At 39.8% G+C, this 25,927-nt stretch overlaps 1 protein-coding gene across 18 annotated transcripts in view; it reads left to right on the top strand.

Annotated features, from left to right (window-relative positions):
• Window positions 1–16,301, top strand: part of MON2 (MON2 homolog, regulator of endosome-to-Golgi trafficking) — a 126,811-nt gene extending 110,510 nt beyond the window's left edge. For 14 of the 18 annotated variants that reach the window (XM_036300968.1, XM_036300965.1, XM_036300960.1 and 11 more), the window contains 3 exons: window positions 2,177–2,384; window positions 7,941–8,023; window positions 15,515–16,301. In XM_036300968.1, the coding sequence (XP_036156861.1) occupies window positions 2,177–2,384; window positions 7,941–8,023; window positions 15,515–15,678 (455 nt within the window). In that variant the 3' untranslated portion in view covers window positions 15,679–16,301. Of the gene's footprint in view, window positions 1–1,317; window positions 1,338–2,176; window positions 2,385–7,940; window positions 8,024–15,514 lie in introns of those variants that run through there. The other 4 variants (XR_004966309.1, XM_036300964.1, XM_036300970.1 and 1 more) reach the window with 4 other exon arrangements.
• Window positions 16,302–25,927: the final 9,626 nt, after the last annotated feature.

Genomic DNA, 25,927 nt, shown 5'->3' with positions numbered 1-25,927 from the left:
AGTTGCCTTTTGCTGTTATTTCTCTTCTAAACCTGTGCTTAAATGTTAAATGTAACAGTGGCATCATTTTTCTGTGAAATGATTAAAAAATTGCCAAAACCGGTTTGGCTCAGTGGATAGAGCATCGGCCTGCGGACTGAGGGGTCCTAGGTTCGATTCCGGTCAGGGGCATGTACCTGGGTTGCGGGCACATCCCCAGTGGGGGATGTGCAGGAGGCGGCTGATCGGTGTTTCTCTCTCATCGATGTTTCTGACTCTCTATCTCTCTCCCTTCCTCTCTGTAAAAAATCAATAAAATATATTAAAAAAAAATAGTAAAAATGTGCCATGAATATCTATCCTTAATCCCCAGAATTTACCAGAGCCATGACTAACTTCTACTAAGCTGAACACTTTAAAGAGCATATATGTATGCAGCTTGACCACTAGATGTCTCTCATGTTGCTTACTTCACAAACCAGTTTTTTTGTCCTAGCCCAGACAGTTTTAAAAACTGATCTGTTCATACACATGAGAACCTCAGAGAAAAAATCTTAAAGTTCATTTATCTTAATGTGATCACTTTTATTATTGAGTGCATAAAAATTGTAGATACATTTTTATAAAATACACATTAAGAACAATCTTTATAATCACTAGATACAAATATACTAGGCTAAATATGGACTACTGAGTTGCAATGTATGCTTTTTTAGTAGTTTTCTCATGATATCTCTTGCCGTTTATACTATTTTTAAAAATTCTTTTTTATTTTTATTGATTTCAGAGAGAGGAAGGGAAAGGGAGAGCAAGATAAAACATCAGTGATGAGAGAAAATCATTGATCGGCTGCCTCCTGCACATCCCTTACTGGGGATTGAGCCTGCAACCCAGGCATGTGCCCTGACTGGGAACTGAAGTGGTTCTCAACCTTCCTAATGCCGCGACCCTTTAATACAGTTCCTCATGTTGTGGTGACCCCCAACCATAAAATTATTTTCGTTGCTACTTTATAACTGTAATTTTGCTACTATTATGAATCGTAATGTAAATATCTGATATGCAGGATGTATTTTCAGAGGTCGTGACCCACAGGTTGAGAACCGCTTTTCATGGGTTGAAGCTTAGTCACTGAGCCATACCAGCTGGGTCCATTTATACTATTAAATGTATCTGATAAGGTACATGGACATTCTTCCAATGACTGCCATAGGAAACAGACTTCTCAGCTTTGCCCTTGAGTGTTCCTTAAACACATATACTGCTCTTTCTTGCTAAATAAGACCAATCTGTAAACACAGAGGATCCACTGATCGTTTTTGGTCTTCTGCTCTTAAGTATGATCTGACAGGCAAAGCTCACAGACATTTGAGGAAATTCTTCAACATGAAAGAGAAAGACCAAAACAAATGAAGGAGGGTCAAAAGAAACTGGGAGGAAAGAGGTAATGCGGAGTCATAGAAAACATTTTTTTTTAAAGAAAAGCACAATTATTGTAATTAGGATGCTCAGAGAGATAAGTGCTTTTACATCCATGAAACAAGAAAAATGTTATTAAAAGGGAACGATTAGAACATTAAAAGAGGCCATAGAAACTAAAATGTTGTGGCTGAAATAACAAGTTCAATGAAGGGTTGGAAGAAAAATTAATGAAATAACCTAAAAAGTATAGCAAAGACAAAAAAGAAGAAATAAATAAAATGAATAAAGAGGCCTAACATCTGACAATCGGTCTTCCATAAAGAGAACAGAGAAAAGCTAGGAGAGAAAATTCTCAAACAATTTGAAATAAATCTCCAGATTAAAAATGGTCATTCAAGACCCAGAACAGTGAAAGAAAAAGGACCCACAGTAAAGCATGTCATCATGAAATATCAAAACATTCGGTAATAAAGAGAAGTTCCTAAAAGATTTCAGAAAGAAAAGTAAAAAGTTCCACCTAAAAGAGTTGTATGAAAATGACACATGGGAGCCTGGGCCGGTGGTTCAGTGGTTAGAGCATCAGCCCAAGCACCAAATGTTCTCAGGTTTGATTCCCAGTCAAGGGTACGTGGGTTTGCTCCCCTGGTCCAGTTGGGGTGTGTGCAGGAGGCAACCAATCAATGTGCCTCTCCCACATTCAGGGGAAAAATCATATATATAAATTTGCTAAGAGTTGTATTTAACCTTTTATTAACCATCAAAAATTATTTTACAGAAGCAGAGATTGATATTCGTTTGAGAGAAGAATTTTCTAAAATGTGTTTTGAAACATTGCTCCAGTTTTCCTTCAGTAATAAAGTCACAACGCCTCAAGAAGGCTACATCTCACGAATGGCACTCTCAGTGCTTTTAAAGAGGTCTCAAGATGTACTACATCGCTATATAGAGGATGAAAGATTAAGTGGTAAATGCCCTCTTCCAAGGTATATATTTTATTAAAGAAGGAAATATGCTATTATAGTTATTCATAATTTAAAAAAACCTCTGAAAAGTGTTTTCATAAGTGATCTGAACTTCACCTGAGGCTGTTTATAATTTGATGTTTTCCATACAATCTAAATGTTCATAAGTTTTGCTGCTGATATACTAATGTTTTATTAAGGGACGCTTTTTCAGTACCAACTTACCTTTATGAATTTGAAAAACAAAATTGAATTCTGAAAGTTTTTTTTCTTCTAAAGGATTTCTGAATAAGGGCTTATAAATCTACATGAGCACATGATTGTAGATCTCTCTGGAGAGAGAATAATAAATTATGCTCTTACTTTGGTTTATAGTTATTTCTAGGTTTCTCTGTAAGTCAGCTAGCCATATCTTAGATCTTCTTTTATCTAATTTGCTTATTTAAGTCCTTGTACCTAAACTGATTTATTTCTCATTTAGCCATACTATTATAGTGGAGGGGTCTCAGGGGCTTTCTGTTAAGCTCAGGCTAATCAAAGTCGGAGTATATGATCAAAAGTCATAAAAAAAATTGCATTCATAAATTAGGGCTGTATTGCCAGCTACTTTTTGATGGGGAAGTTAGAGTTTAAGGCAAAGCAAATGAAGTAAGTAAAATAATATTGGAAGATGAAGTTATTAAAGTTAGGAAAGAGGAAATGTGGGCCCCATTTCCTAAGGTAGTATTAGAGAGGTAAATCACTAGTCCTAAATCTTTGTGCACATTCTTATTTACTTATAATAAATTTTTGGAGTTAGAAATTACCTGTCAAAAGATAGACATTTTAGAAGCTTTTGATATGTATTACAAATTGCCTACCAGAGATTTCTACCAATTTACATTCTCTGAGGAGTATATGAATGTCCTTTTCTTCAATGTTTAGCATTTTAGTATTATTTGCCAGTTTATTATTTATCTTCTTTTTCAAATTTGATGAATGAAAAAGTCACATAGTAATTTGCTGTACTATTTTTGAATTATCAATCCTTCTTAGCCATTGTATTTCTTTTAGGATTCACTGTATTTTTAATTTATAGGGCATAAAAATTATACCTCCCCATATTCAGATTTATATAGCTATGCCCTTTATATACAACCAGAGGCCCAGTGCACAAATTTGTGCATGGTGGGGTCCTTTGGCCTGGCCAGCGATTGGGGCAGATTGTGGCCAGCCGGCTGCAGGGAGGGACCACGGGAGATGGTCAGCTACGGGAGGTTGCCGGCTGTGGGAGGTTGACTGTGGGAGCGCACTGACCACCAGGGGGCAGCTCCTGCATTGAGGGTCTGCCCCCTGGGGGTCAGCGCTCATCATCGTGACCATTCTACTACTGGTCGTTTGGTCGCTTAGGCTTTTATATATATAGACTAGTGGCCCAGTGCATGAAATTCATGCGGGGGGGGGGTGTGTCCCTCAGCCCAGCCTTTACTCTCTCCAATCGGGGACCCTTTCGGGGATGTCCGACTGCCGGTTTAGGCCCGATCCCTATAGGATCCCTGTAGGATTGGGCCTAAACCGGCAGTCGGACATCCCTCTCGCAATCTGGGACCACTGACTCCTAATGGCTCACCTGCCTGCCTGCCTGATTGCCCCTAACTCCTCTGCCTGCCTGCCTGATATAGCCCCTAACCTCTCTGCTTGCCTGCCTGATCGTCCCTAACTGCCTCTGCCTGCCTGCCTGATCACCCCCAACTGCCCTCCCCTGCCGATCTGATCTCGCCCCCAACTGCTCTCCCCTGCCGGCCTGATCTTGCCTCCAACTGCCTCTGCCTGCCTGATCGCCCCTAACTTCCCTCCCCTGCCAGCCTGGTTGCCCCCAATGGCCCTCTCTGCCTCGACCCCCACCACCATGGCTTTGTCCGGAAAGAAGTTGGACGTCCAAAAGATGGCCGGTCAACCCAGTCTAATTAGCATATTACCCTTTTATTAGTATAGATAGATTATATAGGATAGGATTTCTTAAATGGGGGAGGGGAAGGCCTTTTTCATCAGGAGGAGATGCTCTTAGCAGACAAAAATACATAATCCCTATATCTGGACTGATAGCCAGCCATATGCACTATACTGCCAAACCAGTCATTAAAAAAATTGAACTGCTTTCTTACACCTTACACCAAACAGCTGTTGCCCTTAAAACCCCTCCTCAGCCCCCACCTTAGGTTTTGCCTTCGCAGTTCACCCAGATTAGGTTCTGATTGGACAGTTTCTATGCCAGTCAGTGTCAAAAGCTCCGCCTCCTAGGCAGCCATTGGCTCCTCACAGTTCACCCAGAATTGGTTCTGATTGATGGGTTTCTATGCCAGTCAGCGTCAAAAGCTCCACTTCCTAGGCAGCCATTGGCTCCTCACACTTCACCCAGATTTGGTTCTTATTGGTCAGTTTCTATGCCTGTCAACGTCTCTGGGCTTATCTCCATGCCTGATCAGAGAGGCGGGGCTGCTGGCAAAGCCCAGAGAGAAAGAGAGAGGCAATGGCTAATCAACAGCTGCCATAGAGGCTGCAGATCAGACCCTGCCTCTCGCTCCGGGCCTCTCTCTGGGCCTGATCTGCAGCCCCCTCGGCAGTCAGTTGCTGGGTCGCCACACCCGCAGCAGCGGCAGTCATCATGTCAACCCAGCACTGACCGCAGGACTAACTTCCAGTCAGTTGTGATTTTTGTTGTTACAGTCCCTGGGTTTTTATATATTAGGACTAGAGGCCCGGCACACAAAAATTTGTGCACTCGTTGTTGGGGGCGGTCCCTCAGCCCGGCCTGTGCCCTCTCGCAGTCTGGGACCCCTCGGGAGATAATGCCCTGCTGGCTTAGGCCTGCTCCCGGGTGGCAGAGGGCAGGCCCAATCCCTAGGTACAGCCCCTGGTCGGGCTCAGAGCAGGGCCGATTGGGGAGTTGGGGTGCCGCCCCCTGTCATGCACAGAGCAGGGCAGATCGGGAGGTTGCGATGCCACCCTCAGTCACGCTCAGGGTAGGGCCGATTGGGGGGTTGGGGCACCGCCCCCTGTCACACTTAAGGCAGGGTCGATGGGGAGGTTGTGGCACCACCCCCTGTCATGCACAGAGCAGGGCCCATCAAGGGGGTTGGGGCTCCGTACCCTGTCAAGCACAGAGCAGGGTCAATCAGGGGATTGGGGAGCTCCCCCCTGTCATGCACAGAGCAGGGTCGATCAGGGGGTTGAGGAGCTCCCCCCTGTCACTCACAGAGTAGGGCCGATAGGGGAGTTAGGGCACCGCCCCCTGTCACACTCAGGGCAGGGTGGAACAGGGGGTTGGGGCAATGCCACTGTCACACTCAGGGCAGGGCCAATGGGGAGGTTATGGCTCTACCCCGTCACACCCAGAGCAGGGCCTGTGGGGAGGGGGGGTTGGGGCACCGCACCCTGTCACACACAGAGCAGGGCCGATCAGGGGGTTGAGGCGCCACACCCTGTCACACACAGAGCCGCAGGGCGATCAGGGGGTTGGGGAGCTCCCCCCTATCAGGCACAGAGCAGGGCTGATCAGGGGGTTAGGGCGCCTTCCCCTGTCACGAACAGAGCAGGGCCGATAGGTAGGTTGTGGCCCCATCCCCTGTCACACACAGAGCCGCGGGTGATCAGGGGGTTTGGACACTGCCCCCTGTCACACTGATCCCGGTGCCGGGAGGCCTCTCGGCTCCGCTGATCCTGGTGCTGGGAGACCTCGCGGCTCCGCTGATCCCGGTGCTGGGAGGCATATTACCCTTTTACTATATAGGATAGAGGCCTGGTGCATGGGTGGGGCTGGTTGGTTTGCTCTGAAGGGTGTCCTGGATCAGGGTGGGGGTCCCCACTGGGGTGCCTGGCCAGCCTGGGTGAGGAGATGATGGCTGTTTGCAGCTGGTCACACACCCTTCAGGGTGGGGGTCCCCACTGGGGTGCCTGGCCAGTCTGGGTGAGGGGCTGAGGGCTATTTTCAGGCCGACTGAAGCTCCCAACTTCTCCTTTTTTTTCTTTTTTCTTTTTTATTCTGGGCCAGCTTTAGCTCTGGCTCCAGCTCTGAGGCCTCTGCTGCTGAAAGAAGGTATCTGGTTTGTTTGGGTTCTATAATCGAAACAATCTATAACTCCAGTTCTGAGATACCACTCGCTGAAAGCAGGTTTCTGGGGTTTTGTTTAGCTTCTATATTTGTTACAATGTTTCTTAAACTGCAAGCTCAGAGGCCCGGCAAGGCAGGCGGGGAGCGTTGCAGTCCTCCGTCACTGAAGCAAGCAAGCCTCATGTTAGTTTCAAGCTGTCTGGCTGCCGGCCGCCATCTTGGCTGGCAGTTAATTTGCATATCTCGCTGATTAGCCAACGGGAAGGGTAGCGGTTGTACGCCAATTACCATGTTTCTCTTTCATTAGATAGGATAGCATTCCAAAGACAGGTATTAGTAACGTGTTTATAGTCATCATTGAAATTTATTCATCAAAATTGATCTCTGAAATACTTTGGAGAGCAGTATTAAAGTTGCTTTGTTTGGACTGTTTTTATTTATTAAATTACAACCTTATTTGGTTTCAAAATTAACTTGCCCTTCATTTTTAAATATTTTGTGTTTATTCTATTACTTTTCAATTGAATATTAGTTATATATTAGGAAAATCTTATCTGTAGAATGAAAACACAGACTCATACCTGGAATCGGGTTGGGGTGCTGTTTATACTATAGCAGAAGAGCTTTATTTCATAGGGAGAAAGAAGGGAATCAAGCTACTCTTGTGCCATGAAGTGTTACGTTCTATCATATTATGTTTGATGCAGTTACCATTACATTTTTTTCTAAAAAGCTGCATTGCAACAGGATAAAATACTTCAGTGCTTACAAAGGGTGGCTTTAAATAGTACCTTGTCATATATTAGGAAAATCTTATCTGTAGAATGAAAACACAGACTCATACCAGGAATCGGGTTGGGGTGCTGTTTATACTATAGTAGAAGAGCTTTATTTCATAGGGAGAAAGAAGGGATGCAAGCTACTCTTGTTGATCCTTTGCTGCAAGTTCATTCTTTATTGCTGATGTCTCCAAATAGTGCCATCTTAGGACTGATTTTGAGTATGTTATTTGTTGTATTGGAACGTTAACTATGCATTATTGTAATTTTAAACTTTTAACAGCATGATAAAATATGTGCTAGGAGGTAATAGTAGTCTATATTTCCATTTAATCTTTGGCAAATCCTTTCTAGTACTAATTAGTTAAAATAAATACACCTTTCACAGAGAAGTTTTAAAAGCACATATTATAAAATGTTTTAATTTTAAGTAGTTACATGAAATTGCTTACAAATAAATTTAGATTTGCACGAGTAGATTGCCTCTCCCCCTTTTTTAAATTGATAACTAATGGTAAGAACTATATATCTTACTAGAGGCCCGGTGCACGAAAATTCATGCACTTTGGGGGGTCCCTCCGTCCAGCCTGTGCACTCTTGCAGTCCAGGACCTCTCACAGGATGTCTGACTGATGGCTTAAACACAGTAAAAAACACACATGCATATGTTAAAATCTTAATGGAAATAATTTCTCATTTCTTTTTTAGGCAACAAGTAACAGAAATCATATTTGTTTTAAAAGCAGTTAGTACTCTCATTGATTCACTTAAGAAAACTCAGCCTGAGAATGGTAAGTGCTTAGAAACTCAGTTATTCTAAACTCATAACGTTTATCTTCTATTTGTAATGTACTTTTGTATTATTATTAAGTTAACTGAATTTTAGGAACATAACAGCTATTAGACTTTCTTTTCTCTGGTCTTTATGACAGTTAAGCATCAGCCCATTAAGATGTCAATTAAGTAAAATTTATTCTTAATGTTTTGTCTTCATGTTAAAACAACTATTTGGCTGACTTTTTTTTTTTTTAAAGTAAATTGGTCTGAATTCAGGGTGTTGTATGGACAATTCATATTTTGTGTATTTTTAGTATATAACATCATTGACTTTTTCTGGTATGGGGAAGCTTCTATTCTGCATTTGTACTGATTTACTGTAGATATATCAACTGTATAAATAACTATGAATCATTTTTATAGTCCTTTCTCATTTATTTTCCCTTTCTGTTACTTATTCCTGTCCAATCTGTTCTTCACATTATGGCCAGAAATGACTTTTCCAAAAATATATTCAACCATTTATTTTCCCATCCTTGTAAAACAAAACAAAAAAATCTTTTTTACTCATTATCTACCAAGTGTGTCAAGAGTACTGTCTGACTATTCTATTCATGCTTGATTTCCCACTAGACCTCATACACCCTACTCTCCCACCAAATTAAAATTCTATCTACCCAAGTATTTCCAACCCTTTGCTTATTTCATCCTCCTGCCTACATCCACCTAATTCAAATACCACTCCTCTTTTAAGCCTGTTTTTAATCCTTAAAGGTCAATGATATATTTTTCTTGTTGAATTCCTAGCTCTTTTATGTGTACCTTTGCATTAAAGCACCCTATTTGTGTTATAGTTGTACATGTACATGACTCACTCCCCTTAAATTGTAAAGTTCTTAAGAGGCTTTTTGGGCCTTGTTTTGTTCTATTTTGAATCCTCTACAGTAGTGGTTCTTAACCTTCCTAATGCAGCGACCCTTTAATACAGTTCCTCATGTTGTGGTGACCCTCAATTTCATTGTTACAAATTGAACATAATTAAAGCATAGTGATTAATCACAAAAACAATATGTAATTATATATGTGTTTTCCGATGGTCTTAGGCGACCCCTGTGAAAGGGTCGTTAGACCCCCAAAGGGGTCGCGACCCACAGGTTGCGAACTGCTGCTCTACAGCATTGTTACTCAAAGTCTGGTTTGTTGGACCAGCCACTGCTCTTAAGAGTTTGTTACTGATCCAGGACAAGGTAAAGAGCTGGCACCAGACTATAAGTCAATTGTGTCACTAAACACACTCTCATTCAGCTGACATTTTTTTATACAACTAGACTTTGTTAAATAAGGAAGTGTGTTGGTTTACATTCTGGCACCTTAGATGACTGGCACTTTAAACAGCATTTCTTTTACTAACCAAGAAAAAAGGAAGTCCCTAATAAATGATTCATAGAATATTTGTTCCTTTCAGTTATTATATAATTAAAATAAATACATTTTTTTGTTTTTAAATCTACTTATTGGTACTTGGGCCTAAAAAGGGTGAGTACTATGTGAACTCTTAAGAGTCAATAATAGACTTATATTTATTCAATCCAAAGGGAGGTGTGGAATTTTGGGGAAAAATCCTGGAGCAATGTCTTAAATTTATCTCAAGTTCAAATTTAAGTTTTTCTAAAAAGAAATATTCTGGCTAATTTTTCAGAGAGGGAAACCATGCATTGATTTTTCTAGAAGTCAGTCAGTAAAATCTTCATTAGATCATAGGATAGAATTAGATCCTTAAAAATATATTATACTTAAGACATAAACAGGAAATTCTCTGTTTCCCATGTTACTGCTATAGATATATTACATATAACCAGTATATTTCAATGTATAGTATTTGCATTCTTTTGTATGCTCTTTAGACAGCTATCAATAATTTAATGAGAATTTGTTTAAAGAAAGAAAGGGGAAGGAAGACTCAGCAACCTTTAAAAAAAAACAAACAAAGCCAATGGGCCGTAGATAGGGCAGTATAATTATTAATGTTAAAAATTGTTTAAGAGAGTTGGAATTATGCCTCTAGACATATGAAGTGAAGTTTAATTTAAATGTAACCATAAATGATGATTATTATATTATAACATATTAAAAAGGTATAATAAGCTTCATTAGGAAACAGAAAAAAAGAAGATAACTTAGAAAAAGCCAGGCTTTCTCAGCAGAAATATGTTGGACTGCTCATGACCAGTTCAAAATTAATTCAGAAGGATAGCTACACGGTTTGGAACCGATGTATACTTTACATGTGTTTAGCACATTGGTTATTTGTTATAGGGTTTTCTAGTGGGAGAGGAGGCATTTATTGGACTTATTTTTAGTTTGAAATAATTTTATTTTTATCATTTACCTTGATCTTTATTTAAAAATTTGAGCTGGTAGTAAACATACGCACATGGTTCAAATGTACAAAAAGATATATACAGTGTGGGGCAAAAGTAGGTTTATAGTTGTTTATACGGAACATAGTGCAATAAATAATAGCACAATAATAAACTCTGCTTCTGGTACTTACAACTGTAAGTTTACTTTTACCCCACCCTGTATATAAAGGGAAAAGTTTTAAGATCTTTCCCCTGTTCTATGTCTACCCAGTTCTTACCTCACCATAGGCATTCACTTTTATTAGTTTTTTATTTATTTATTTATTTTTTTAAATGTTTCCTTCAATAACTTTATTCTTTAAAAATATATAAATAAATAAGACAGTTCCACTTCTTAGTATGACATTCAAGACGACGACATTGCTATCACCTAAACTACTAGAATGCCTCAATCTTATTAGTTTTTTAATCCTTCCACAAGTTTATGTAAATACAAAATAATATACTTCACTATGCCCCCAGTTTTTAGCACAAATGAATGTGTATCATATTATTATCTACTGTTCTGGACACTTTTTGCCCCCACTTTATAAAATACCATGAAGAATCTTTCATATCAATACATATAGCTTTTTCTTTTTTTTGATAGTTAAGTCCAAAGTGCTCACCAATATCTGTGGTGAGTTTTTAAAAAATATTTTAATTTAAGAAATTTGAGTAGCTTTCCCTGAGTTTAAGATGTTATCTTAAATAATGTATTTTTGTATTTTCCTGTAATAAACAGGGCAATCTAGGTAAGTTTCGATATATGCAACCTTGTTCCCTCCAAATTTTTTTTTTTAAATATATATATTTTATTGATTTTTTACAGAGAGGAAGGGAGAGGGATAGAGAGAAACATCGATGAGAGAGAAACATCAATCAGCTGCCTCCTGCATACTCCCTACTGGGTATTGCATTTCTTTTACTAACCAAGAAAAAAGGAAGTCCCTAATAAATGATTCATAGAATATTTGTTCCTTTCAGTTATTATATAATTAAAATAAATACATTTTTTTGTTTTTAAATCTACTTATTGGTACTTGGGCCTAAAAAGGGTGAGTACTATGTGAACTCTTAAGAGTCAATAATAGACTTATATTTATTCAATCCAAAGGGAGGTGTGGAATGGGTATGTGCCCGCAACCAAGGTACATGCCCTTGACCGGACTTGAACCTGGGACTCTTCAATCCACAGGCCAATGCTCTGTCCACTGAGCCAAACCAGTCAGGCTCCAAATTTTTATCTGAGTAAAATACAAATAAAATTTATCATCTTAACCATTATTAAGTATATGTATAGTTCAGTATTATTAAATACTAGAGGCCTTGTGCACAGATTCGTGCACGGGTGGGGTCCGGCCAGCCTGCCCAGATCAGGGTGGGGGAGGCTGGCCAGGGGTGGGGCCAGCCAGGGGGAGAGGCCGTGGGCAGTTTGCTGGCTGGCCCCACCCCCTAGTCGAACTTCCAGTTGAGGGGACAATTTGCATATTAGGCTTTTATTATATAGGATATTCATAATATTGTGCAACTATCATCACCATCCATCTCCATAACTTTTCATCTTGTAACTGACACTTTATACTCCTTAAACAGTAACTCCCCATTCACTATTCTTCCCAACCCCTGGCAGCAATAAGCCTACTTTATGTCTCAATGACTTTACTCTGAATAGCTCATATAAGTTGAATTACACAGTATTTGTCTTTTTGTGACTCGCTTATTTCACTTAGCATAATGTCATCAAGGTTCATCCATATTATCTACACTAATAAAAAAGAGAAAAATGGTAATTGGCGTACGGCGCTACCCTTTTCATTGGCTAATCAGGGCTATATGCAAATTAACTGCCAACTAAGATGGCCGTTAACTGCCAACAAAGATGGCAGCTAATTTGCATATGTAGGCACAATGCAAAAGGGAGGCGAAAGGGAAAGCAGGAAGAAGCCCCCTGCCACTGACAGTGATCGGAAACCCAGGGGGGAGCTAAGAGGTGGGGGGCAGGGCAAAGGCGGCCCCAGGGGATTGGAGGGATATGATGGTCCCCTTGCCCAGGCCTGAAGCCTGGGTCAGAGGTGTCAGGCTTGGGCGGGGGGTGGAGCAAGTGATCAGAGGGAGATGGGGGTCCCCTGCCCAGGCATGATTCCTGGGCCAGAGGCCTCAGGCCTGGGCAGGGGTCAGAGCCAGTGATCGGGGGGAGATGGGGGTCCCCTGTCCAAGCCTGACACCTCTGGCAGAGGCGTCAGGCCTGGGCAAGGGGCCGATCAGGCGATCGGAGGGTGATGGGGGTCTACGCCTCTGGCCGAGGCATCAGGCCTGGGCAAGGGGCAAAGCCAGCAATCGGAGGGGTCTGGGGGTCCCCTGCCCAGGCCTGACGCCTGGGCCAGAGGCATCAGGCCTGGGCTGGGGGCAGAACCAGTGCTGGGGGGAAATGAGGGTCCCCTGCCCAGGCCTGACGCCTCTGTCAGAGGCGTCAGTCCTGGGCAAGGGGCCGATCCTGCGATTGGAGGGTGATGGGGGTCAACGCCTGAGGGCTCCCAGTATGTGAGAGGGGGCAGGCTGGGCTGAGGGACACTCCCCCCCCCCCACCCAGTGCACGAATTTCGTGCACCAGGCCCCTAGTCTATATATATAAAAAGCCAGCGACCAGAACACTGTAATGATCAGAACGACTGGTCGCTTTGATGCCCACTGTGGCCAGCAAACCAGCCAGATCAGGGGGTGGGCCAGCCGGCCAACCTCCCACAGTCCCTCACCCCAGCCGACCCCGCCCCTGATTGCCCCCCCACCCCAATAGGGGATGGGGCCCGCCAGCCAACCTCCTGCAGCCCCTCCCCCCAGTCAGCCCCACCCCAGATGGGCCCCCACCACCCTGATTGGCCCACAGCCCCTTCCCCCAGCAGGCCACGCCCCTTATTACCCTCCCACTCCAATATGGGACAGGCCAGCTGGCCAACCCCCTGCAGCCCCTCCCCCCACCCGGCCCCACCCCAGATTGCCCCCCCCCACCCCAATCAGGGGCAGGGCCGGCTGGCCAACCACCTGTGGCCCCTCCCGTTGGCCGGCCCTGCCCCCAATCAGCTCACCACCCTGATCAGCCCGTGGCCGCTCCCCCCAGCCAGCTCTGCCCCTCACACCAATTGGGGATGGGGCTGGCCGGCCAACCTCCCACAGCCCCTCCCCAGCTACTGGCCCCCAATCAGGCCCCCTAATTGGGGGTGGGGCTCACCGGCCAATCAACTGTAGCCCCTCCCCCCAGCTGGCCTGGCCCCAATCAGGTCCCGATCAGGGGCGGGCCAGCTGACCAACCTCCTGTCTCCTCCTCACAACAGGCCCAGCTCCCATCTGCCTTGATTGGGGCCAGGCCGGCCGGACCCCACCCATGCACAAATTCGTGCACTGGGCCTCTAGTAGTATATAGTAAACGCTTGATTTTGTGGACCTCAATTTAACAGACTTCAGATTTAATGGACAAAATTTCTGGTCCGTATGTCATGTGAAAATTAACACCCTGTTAATTTTAAAATGCTTTTAACCAAGATTTGTTTATAATTAAATTAAGAAGTTATTTTTTGTTGTTATAAATTCACTGTTATTTTAAACAAATTTTAACCAATAGAGCATATGTTGGAAAAAACACTAGTAATTTCACCGCCATATATAAATATTACATATCCATAACTATAGTCTATTTTAAATCCAATAGTGACTGTAAACAATGTTCTTTGAATGATTAGCACATGATCACAAAGCATCTCATTTGGTAATTGGTTCTGTTGAGTGGCATGACTTTCTGCAGCAGTTCTTTAAAAATATATTTTCATTGATTTCAGAGAGGAAGGGAGAGGGAGAGAGAGACAGAAACATCAGTGATGAGAGAGAATCATTGATCTGCTGTCTCCTGCACATCCCCTACTGGGGTTTGAGTCTGCAACCTGGACATATGCCCTTGACTGGAATTGAACCCGGCAACGCTGTATCCACTGAGCCAAACCAGATAGGGCCTGCAGCAGTTTTAATGTGTGCTAGCCTATGTTCAGACGTGTGCTAAGCCACGCCCTAGCCGTGTGCATTTGTTTGCTGGCGGTGACTGGTGAATGCACACATTTACTAAACCTATTCAGTATAAATTTAAAATAGCAGTAACACATATAGAAAACTTTTCTGTGAAATTAAACTTTTTATACATACTTAATTTTAACTATACAAACATGTCTATATAAGTAAAAACAGGTAAACTACTTTGTCAATTTTTGTAACATATGCATTCGGAAATTACAAACTAATTGGGATATAACACTTTTGTCCATTCACTAAATGTCATTCAACAGTATTGTTCATAATAGTCCCTCCCCACTACAGTTCATATCTAATGATATACATCAAAGATTGTCAAACAGGCCAAGCCAGTGTGGCTCAGTGGTTGAATGTCGACTCATGAACCAGAAGGTCACAGTTCGATTTCCAGTAGGGCACATGCCTAGGTGTGGGCTCCATCCCCACGAGGAGTTGTGCAGGAGTTAGCCAATCAATGATTCTCTCTCATCATTGATATTTCTATCTCGCTCTCCTCCCTTTCTCTCTCTGAAATCAGTTTTTTTAAAAAAAAGATTATCAAGCAGTTCAAGAATGAATCTATGTATGGTTATTTAAAATTGAAAGCAATACCAAGGACATTACAGAGAAAATAATATATTTATATTTTTAGCACACAACTGCATAAAAAAATTGAACTCTTTTCTAATTGTTCTTGAAATGTACACTATATTCTCTAGCAATTATATTGAAAATGACTAAAGTTTTGAAGTATTCTGAGTTACTTGACTTAGCTTCCAAGGCCTTTGCAATTGCAGTATCATTTAAAAATGTATTTTTATTAAATGTGTTGGTATTGATATATCTGCACATTGACTATGTATTTTCCCTTACATCTTATTAAATATTGCAGGAAATCTTCCAAAGGTAAAAGAAGATTGTGGAATCTCCATGTATTTGGGAATTTTTTCTTTGCATTGTATTTAAATGATTGTGTTTATGTTAATTGGGTGATCTCTGCTATTAAAATCCACCCTTTTCTGAAGTTTTATACTTTTTGCATTACAGTTGATGGAAATACCTGGGCACAAGTAATTGCCTTATACCCAACTTTAGTAGAATGCATCACCTGCTCATCTTCAGAAGTCTGTTCTGCACTTAAAGAGGCACTAGTTCCCTTTAAGGATTTCATGCAGCCACCAGCATCCAAAGTTCAAAATGGAGAATCTTGACCAGCTACAATAAATTTAAAGAAGAAAGATATCTAAAGAATATCTGCTCCTCAGTGAGTCTTCTATTAGAAGACATTTCTTACTACAAATAATTCTTGGCAGCTGTTGTTTGCCTTCTTTAAATTGTACTTACCTGAGTTCAGTAGCTCTTATTACAAGCTTACACGTCAGCAAAGGCTCCTGAATGAGTATCAGTGCAAGCCTTTAATAATTAAACTGATTAGAGAGATGGTTAATACTACAGCATACCTGCTACCATATCTTCAACTGGTGATTTTAAAGTGAGCTTATGTACAGTTTGTGATGTATGTGTTAATGATGTACTTTTTAAAAAGAAAGAAAAGATATTTCATTCAGTCAGATTTATTAGGCTGGTGTTTTTGCGCCCTTTTTCAAGTACAAAAGTGTACTAAAATTTTATGCAAGATGGTACTGTAACATTCCATATTATCTATAACCAGCCTTTGTAAACAAAAGGAACTGATATACTTGTGTGTATAATAAATGGTTACAGTTCTGTATAAAATAGTTGTATTTATTATTTAAAAATTTTAAATACTGCTAATGTTAAATGCTTGATGCTGTATTTATTATAAATATAAAATTGTTTGCTTACCTTTTTACTTATAATTTGCCTTCTTAAGCGGCAGATACACTCCCCATATAATCATGAAGTTAGCTTAATGATTATTTTAAATGTAGTTGATAGTCACTATTAAATGTCTGGCCAGAAAGGTCATGTGAACACAGCTGCAAATAGTTTATGATTTGCTTATTTTGCAACTCTGAAGTATAGGTTATTAACTTCATACATTGAGATATGTTGTAGCACTATCATACCTCATTTCTTTAAATGTCTTTTCCAGCTTTTACATAAGTATGTCTGTTTTTATATTTGCTGTCTGGATTTTAAAGACTTTGATATTTTATATTTCTACTGATTCTCCTCCCCCCTCCCTCACTCCCTCACTGAGTAACAACATTTATCACTGACTTTGAATTGTGACCCAGGCAAAATGATTTCAGATTTCCTAAAATTTTGCCTGTACGGTTTTGTTCATTTCAGTGCTTCCTTTTGTAATGTCTTCTCAGGAAGCAAAATAACTATGCTGACCCACAAATATAAAATGTGTGTGTGTTCTGAAACAATGAGAAATGTATTTTTGGAGATAGAGAAGCATTTAGAAGTGCAGTAAACTTTCTGTCATGGAGAAAAATGCTAATTTTGTTTCACTTTCCTCTGCTAGTGAAGAAATGCTCCTGAGTGCATTAACTTAGCTGTTCCTTAAAAAATGAACTGACCTAGCTTACTGTGTTTTTTATTTTATGGATTGTGCTATTATATTTTTCTTTTGAATTAAATTTTCATAATTTATGTGAAGACTCAAGGAGGTTTAAAACAATTATTTTTCATAAGAAATCATAATTGTCTCAGTATTATTTTAGTGTCCTGGAAGGCCTTTGATTTTAATAGAATTTATGCCTCTACAGCATATTTATAAAATGACAAGAAGATATTAGAATTAAGTAATGAACAAGATATAATTGTGAGGCTATTGTAATTGTGTAATTACTTAATTTGCACTATTATCTGTAAACAAGTGGTTAGATATTTTTTTAAGGGATAGTATTTTTTACATGAATTAATGAATTTCTACTTTATAATTTCAAGTAAAATTAAGGTAAAATATGGCATTTTCTAGATTCTATCTTCAGCATTTGTCTTAAAGAAAGTTGTAAAAATTAATTGCTCAAGCTGTGTATTTAGTTTACTTTCTATATTTGGATATGTCAAATTGGGTATTAGAAAAATCTGCATATCACTGATAAAGCATTGAAAATAGAATAATAAGAGTAGTGTACAGGTTCAGTAACATGTTTAAAATATTGCCAAGAATTTACATGAAGTAAAAATGCATCTATTCTTGAGAAATAACAGAGCAATTGCAATTAGAATTATCCTCTTTGAAAGTTAAATATGAGTCAGAGGTATATACATATATTTATATAAACTGACGAAATTCGTGCATGGGGTGGGGGGGTGTCCCTCAGCCTGGCTTGCACCCTTTCACAATCAGGGACCCCTTGGGGGATGTCTGACTGCCAGTTTAGTCTCAGTCCCGCAGTTTTGGGCCTAAACCAGCAGTAGATTATCCCTCTCACAATCCGGGACTACTGGCTCCTAACGGCTTGCCTGCCTGATCATCCCAAACCACTCTGCCTGCCTGCCTCATTGCCCCTAACCACTCGCCTGCCTGCCTGGTCGCTCCTAACTGCTCACCTGCCTGCCTGTTCACCCCTAACTGCCTCTGCCTTGGCCCTCGCTGCCCCGGCTTTATTTGGAAGGACGTCCAGAATGATGTCCGGAAGATAGTTTGGCTGTCTGGTCTAATTAGGATATTACGCTTTTATTACTTTAGATTGGTTTTACTAATATTGTATTAGCTTTCAATACCAGGACCATACCCTACAGTTCAAAACACAAATTTGGTGAATGTGTAAATACCATATAATATAGTGATCAGTGGCCATCTTAGTGTCAGACAAGCTGGGCCACCCCCCTTGGTGGTATAATTTGACAGGTTTTTCCTCACAGAATATCTCTCACCACTCCCAGGAGTCACTATTATTAATTCATTCCCTTGAGTCAAGCATACTTCTAGGCTAAAATACCCTGATTCCTGGAAGGTTAACCCTTGTCTTACTGGTATGAATTGGGTTCTTCAGTTTTGGGCTATGTGAGATTACTACATGCTAGGAGATTCAAAAAGGAAGTTGCCAAAGCTAATATCATTTTGTATGACATTTAAGACTATGATTAGTCCATGAAACAGCAGTAAAAATGTCCTTTGGGATACATATTATAATTACAATGAGGTTTTTTAAAAATATATTTTATTGATTTTTTGCAGAGAGGAAGGGAGAGGGATAGAGAGTTAGAAACATCAATGACAGAGAAACATCGATGAGCTGCCTCCTGCACACCTCCTACTGGGGATGTGCCTGCAACCAAGGTACATGCCCTTGACCGGAATCAAACCTGGGACCCTTCAGTCCGCAGGCCGATGCTCTATCCACTGAGCCAAACCGGCCAGGGCTACAATGAGTTTTGTCTCACATAATCACTTTTTGTCACTGACAGTACCTTTTTTTTTTGTTTTTTTGTTATCCTAACCCAAGAGTATTTTTCCATTGACTTTTAGAGTGAGTGGAAGGGAGGGGGAGAGATAGAGAGAAACATTAATGTGAGAGATACACATCAATTGGTTGCCTTCTGCACACACCCCAACCAGGGCCAGGGATCAAGCCTGCAACCGAGGTACGTGCCCTTGACCAGAATCATTCCTTCAGTCCCAGGGATGACAATCTATCCACTGAGCCAAACCAGCTAGGACAGTGCCTTATATATAGATTGCTGGACAACAGACATCTAACATTTGGATTAAAATCTTTTTCTGACGTTTTTCCATTATAAAAAAAAAATTAATTTTAACTTGGAATAGTTTACATTTTAGTTTCCTATAATGCCACCACTGCTAAAGGACAGGTCATTTTTTAGTGTCTTATTTTATACTCCTTTATAACTAGTGATAACTAAAAGTTTTGTTAATTTTACTGTATACATTTGTAACATTTACTTATTAGGAGCTTGTAGGTGCCAAAAAAAAAAAAAATGCATGAAAGTCTGCCTTAGAGAGACCCACTTTTTACTTGATTTCATTTTTAATTTTATTAACAACTATATTGTTTCTTACCTGTTTTTCCCCTATATGATTATTGATTCAACTATTGCTATATTCCGTAAATTATGTTACACTAGAAGGAAGAGGTGAACAATTAAACATATATTTTATTCTGAAGAATAGCATATACTTAATATTATAATAGGTTATTTGTCCTTTCTCAATATAACTTGAAAGTATTTTGTTCATTGTCACAATTTGGAATCACTGGTCCCAGGCAACCATTTGGCCGAAGGGTCCATTGAGAAACAGAATAAAAGAGCTTAAATTATTGAAGTGTTAGCAAACAACTCAAAAGTATTAATGAGGAGGTCATTATTACACTCATGTTAATGAAAGACAGTGTAGTTATATAATGACATATATTCTTCTCAAATGTAGAATAATTAAGATGGGCAACCAGATCCTCGAAAAAGACTGCTGTAGGTGAAGTCTGTCTAGCGAAGGCAGAATACTTTCAGGAACTCACCTGCCTGTGATTGCTGTAGATATTAATAGTGGAGATTTAGAAGCCCTGGAATGAATTGATGTCCAGGCCAAGAATATTGTGAACTTCTGGTTTTTAATAGAAAATGACCACAGATGTGGACAAAAATGGTCTCCTGAAAGCATTGCCAGCAGCCTACTATGTTCTTTAGATTTATGCTGAATGCATTTGACATGTTGGCAGATATGCTGCTCTTGTGCATAGTGCCAGCCTTTAACTATGTTTAGTGTTGTTGGGTTGCATTTATCTACATTTTTAGAGTGAATTGTGCTTTTTTATTTAAATTACCATTCATAGAATGAATGAGTGGGAGTTTATAACACATGGTGTGTTACCAATTTATATATTACGGGAAAGCAGGTTTTAATACTTCAGAAACCTTTAATTAAAATTTTTGTATCCTGGCAAGTAAACTAGTGCTTTCAAATTGAATGAAAAGTATTTCTAGACTGGGAAGGAAACTTTATCTGTTTCTTAATTTATATAAAAAATATTTCAGAGAAGTTAAATATCCATGTTTACATGTTTACATCTAGTAAGTTTGAATGCACTGGTAGTGTTGGCTGTTTTTAAGGGAGCATGCAGTCATTCCTTTGTTGAATATAAATATTCTTATTAATCTTGACTGTGAGGCAGCAAGGAACAGAGTCTCTGCCTCTTATTTAACGCTAGGCATGTTAACTTTTCAAAGCCTTTGTTTTCTAATCTTTAAAAGAGATGACAATGGGTTCTCATTAATTCTTTAGAGAAAAAATACACCATTTGAATTTAGAGGTTTTTTTACAGCATTATTAAGGTAGTTATCTTCAAGTTATTTGATACATTTATTACTATATCCTAATTGAGACCTTTGACTATATATTTTTCTTCCCCTTTCTCCTGCATCAGTTTCTTCCCTTCTATGTATATATGTATGTATGTATGTATGTATGTATGTATGTATGTATTTATAAAAGTTTATTGATTTCTAGAGAGAGGAAGGGAGAAGAGAAACATTGATAGGAGAGCATAACATTGATCTGCTGCCTCCTGCACACCCCCTACTGGGCATCAAACCCACAACCCAAGCATGTGCCCTGACTGGGAATCGAACTGGCAGTCCTTTGGTGAATGGGATAACACCCAACCAACTGGACCACACTGACCAGAGTCAAGTTAAAATAATTTGTGACTAGAGCTCCTACTATCTTTCTGAATCCACAGGATTCAGTAGTGAGGATGCCCACAAAATGGGATGCTATAAATATGAATTCAGCAACTAAACTTGGAATAATCATGTCTTTGCTGTTATGTGGCTTGAGAGATCATAGCACTTTTCTCAAAAAGGAAATGAGCTTACATTAAGTTCCCCCCCCCCCTTTTGTTTGTTTTTGCAGGCAGATGCTTTGAGTTATTTTAGACTTACATGATCTAAATAGGAGGACATGGCACAGCATATTGCCCATGTATTTTAGCTATTTCTGGTTTTCTATTACAAAACAGTATTCTTTTGATAGAAGACCTAGAATGTTACAGTATTCTCTTCAGGTCTTTCCAGGGTGTATTTGGTAACCATGTGCTTGGTGCTTACAGAGGTCAGCTCAAACATTCCTAATTATACTGTGAGATAAGAAAAAGAAAATTATTGTACCCTTGAGTTTTGATTCCATTTTCAGTTGCTGCAAATTTAGTTACATTGTTTTATTTTATACAACATTTGATAAATAGTGGAGGAAAGATCAAAACCAAACCAGTATTTGGGTAATGACTGCAATATAACAACTGCTTTCTGTGAAGTTTACTAGATATGAGAACATTTCCAAAGCTATAATATTATAATCTTAGTCTTTTTATCTAGCAAAATAAAATAAAATATTAGGCTTCAGACCCAACTGTGCAAATTGCATTTGCTTTCCAGCTTTTACTATTTCTGTGTCATAATTTTAACATATAACATACAACTTCTGTCTCTTAAAGCAGTTACCCATATGATGTTTATGTCAGACTGGATATATTTATCTAATTTGGTGAGTTTCTTTTTTAGCTCGCAATGCAGTTCTTGAAAGTAATACTGCTGTTGTTACAATTTCTCTTTGCACTTTTTATGTTGTTAAGATGTATCAGTTATTATAATCATGAAAGCCTCTTGGCCTCAAACCCAGATTTTCTTTGTGGCCTAGGATAGATTTTTCATAAAAACTGCAAGTTCCTGGCCGGAGTGGTTCAGTGCTTAAGTGTCAGCCTATGAACCAGGAGGTCACAGTTTGATTCCTGGTCAGGGCACATGCCCAGGTTTTAGGCTCAATCCCCAGTAGAGGGTGTGCAGGAGGCAGCCTATTGGAGATTCTCATTATTAATGTTTCTATCTCTCTTTCCCTCTCCCTTCCTCTCTCTGAAATCAATAAAAACATTTTTTAAAGCTATATAGTTACAGCTGTGATTGTATAGATCCTTAAATTGCTTTACAGTTACCACTCTGCATGACTTCAGATTTTTAAAAATTATGTCCTAGCAGTGCTAGTTTTCTCAGTATAACTTAAAAGCATAACCACTTTGAGAATTTACTTCCAGATATGATAAATGACTCACTTTTTCTTTAATGTACTTTGTGTTGGCTTTCTCATCCCCATTAGGTTCAATACATCAGTGATACCCCACATTATTGAATCTGTTTAACAGACTTCATAATTAATCATTCAAATATGTCTAGGATGGTTTACATATGCTGTCAATTGAGGAAAACTTTTCTAAAATAGAATAAGGAAGGTGTGTTTTTGAGAGCTTTGTTGAAACTATTAATAGGTAAAGTGAAAATAAAAACATAGAAGAACATTATGAAATATATCTCAGCCGTTTGGAAAGCAGATTTAGAACTTTGTGTAAAAATTCTAGGTCAAAAAACGTTGAACTTAAAAAATTCTAGGTCAGGTAAAAAACAGTTCTCAAGTAGACTAGATTCTTTTTTTTTTTTTTTTAAATATATTTTATTGATTTTTTACAGAGAGGAAGGGAGAGAGATAGTTAGAAACATCGATGAGAGAGAAACATCGATCAGCTGCCTCCTGCACATCTCCCACTGGGGATATGCCCGCAACCCAGGTACATGCCCCTGACCGGAACCGAACCCGGGACCTTTCAGTCTGCAGGCCGACGCTCTATCCACTGAGCCAAACCGGTTTCAGCAAGTGGACTAGATTCTTATAATCATTTCTTTTGTTTTACAAGCACTCCTATATATTTTCAATTTAGTGAGGCTTACCAGTATTTTAAGACTGCCTGTTTATAGCAATGCTAGGCCATACTTCCATCTCTCAAAGAAAAAATGTTTTAATATTTTTTACACAACTATTTCTCTGAATAGATGTTGAGACAAATACACTTGAACAGAACAAAGAACTTCAAATACTGTGAAGAAGATATTTGTTTAATGACTATGACCTCCAGAGCTTTATTGGGTTTTTATTATTGGTCCAGGACAGTTTAAAAATAGCAAGTTAGTTAACCTGTTTTTCTTTCCTCATGTAAAAGGGAGTTAATATGGTGTTTAACTCACATAGTTTTTTATTAAGATTTAAAAAGCAGTGTTATAAAGTACTGTCCCTAGCCCATGTAACTGCTAGGTGGGTGTTACATAAATAAAATACACTTCTGGTATATATCATTCAAAGATGGGCAAAAACCTGTACTTTCTCATATATATTTTTTTTGCATTTTATTGGGACAAGCACTGCAGGTTAAGAATCTATATGCTCATAATTGTGTCCTTGCTTTGTTGACAAAAGTCAGTAGGAGTGCTCAGGTGTATATAGCTAGTAAACACAAGATTGTATATAATTAAGTATTCCTGTCATCATTTTAGCTCCTATCAGGTGTTAGGCATTGAGTTACTCTCTGCCCTCAGGGAGTTCACAGTTTTGCAAGGAATATAAGAAAGACTGTAAATGTGCAAAGAACTGTGGAAGACAAGCACAGATTAAATGAGATTATAAAATAAAGAACTTGAGCCTAGTCCTCTGTGGTTCAGTTTAATATTTAATGTTAATATAAATAAGGAAAATCAATAAAGAAATGAAAAGAGTCAGTGGTAGAGACAGAACTTACAATGGGCCTTGATGGCAAGGTAGATTTTGGATGGTTTCAAAGGATATTTCAGGTAAAGACAATGTGAGCAAGGCATATCTGAAATATGAGGAAACTGGGAGTACATTTTGGTATGTGTGTGAAACAAGATTACCAGTGAGGAATTGAGGCCCATTCATGAAATTCCTTTAAAGCCAAGCAGAGTAGTTTAGGTTTGAGATGGCAGGAGTTTGGAGTGAGGATTTTTAGGAGTAAATTATGAAACTAAGGAAGATAAACTTGCAGTTATAAGATGGAGTGGAGGGACTATAAGATAGAAAGCTGTTGCAATTTTCCTGCTATGAAGGATTGATTAGCTGCAGGTGGTCACATTTGGCGAGGATGCTTAGATTCTGGAAATTAAGGGCACAGAAAAATAAAGATAACAGCACATTGTGTCTGGATGATGAGTGCATTGGTGTTAGCACTGTAAAAAAACAGGTTAATTGTGGAAATGAATCTGATACAATTAAAGTAGTGTCATGACTATGTTGGAAACTTATTGCTATGATGTATCTGTATACTGTAGACCAAACAACTGTTTAAGGACCTTTTGAAAATCTGAACCACTATGACAGATGACATTTGCTATGGTGCAGGATAGTGTGTGGTCCACTGTGCAGTGAAGGAGCAGTGAGGGGTGGTGCCCTGGCCGCCCAATCATTGCTTACCAGGACAGGGTGGTGTGATATATAATGAAACCACTGGTGAAGTTTCTACAGATTTTGTGGTAAGCATCATTGTGATGCACAGTTGAGTTTTGCTTCATCAAATAAAGCATTTAATTTCAACTGTGTTCTGTATACACATAAAAATAAATATTAATTGGAAATAGTTGAAAGATTCAACATCCCCGACAAACTACCTTCATATGAATAAGCATAACATGAGATGTGTCACTGGGCATGTATTTTTTCTTAATTTGCATATTACATATTTATTTTGAAACATGTTAGGCAGGATGCTTTTTAACTTGACAACTTGTTCTTCAAAAACCTGTTCCGTCTCCAATACCAAGTAGAATAGAAACAAAAAGACAGTCTTAGGTAATCTTTAATTTGCAACAAGGCTCTTGGCCAAGAGGATCTATTATTAAACACTAGAGGCCCAGTGCACAAAATCTGTGCACTGGATGGGGGCAGTCCCTCAGCCTGGCCTGTGCCCTCTCACAGTCCAGGAGCCCTCGGGGATGTCTGACTGACAGCTTAGGCCCGCTCCCTAAGCCGGCAGTTGACAGCCGTAGCGCTGCTGTGGAGGTGGGAAAGGCTCCTGCCACCGCCGCTGTGCTTGCCAGTCATCAGCCCGGCTTCTGGTGCACTGACCACCAGGGGGCAGCTCCTGCGTTGAGTGTCTGCTCCCTGGTGGTCAGTGCGCGTCATAGCGGCTGGTCGTTCTGCCATTTGGTTGATTTGCATATTAGCCTTTTATTATATAGGATTATATTGTGCTGGTTTAAGGGGGAAATCTTTTCCAAAAATGAGTTTCACATGGATGCCCCTTTATGCGTCATTGGCAGATTGTGGAGTCTGCACCTTAGCCCTCAGGCTTCCAGGAAAGGGTCCAAGTCAATGCGCACAGTCAGTCCCAAGTGGGAACCTGCCTCCTCCCCCATCCCTCCATCCCTTCCTTTTGTTAAGTGCAGCCTGGTTTTCAGGAGCCTGGTGACTACTAGGATTGCCAGATTTCACAGATAAAAATGCAGGACACCCAGTTAAATTAGTAGTACAGGGGGGACACATATACTAAAAAACGATTCATTTATCTTCAATTCGAACTTAACTGGACGTTCTGAATTTTAGACAACCCCTGCTTACTTTTTCTTTAAAACAATTTAAGACAAAACTTCCTAAATGGGAGGCAAAAAGTAACTTGTCTGGGCCGGCAGCGGACGTGGCTGAGGGCAGTCGACCTTCTCCCAAAC

The sequence above is a fragment of the Myotis myotis genome, unplaced genomic scaffold, assembly GCF_014108235.1.
Source record: "Myotis myotis isolate mMyoMyo1 unplaced genomic scaffold, mMyoMyo1.p scaffold_m19_p_3, whole genome shotgun sequence".
Classification (NCBI taxonomy): Eukaryota; Metazoa; Chordata; class Mammalia; order Chiroptera; family Vespertilionidae; genus Myotis; species Myotis myotis.
This window is presented reverse-complemented; position numbering and strand designations above follow the sequence as displayed.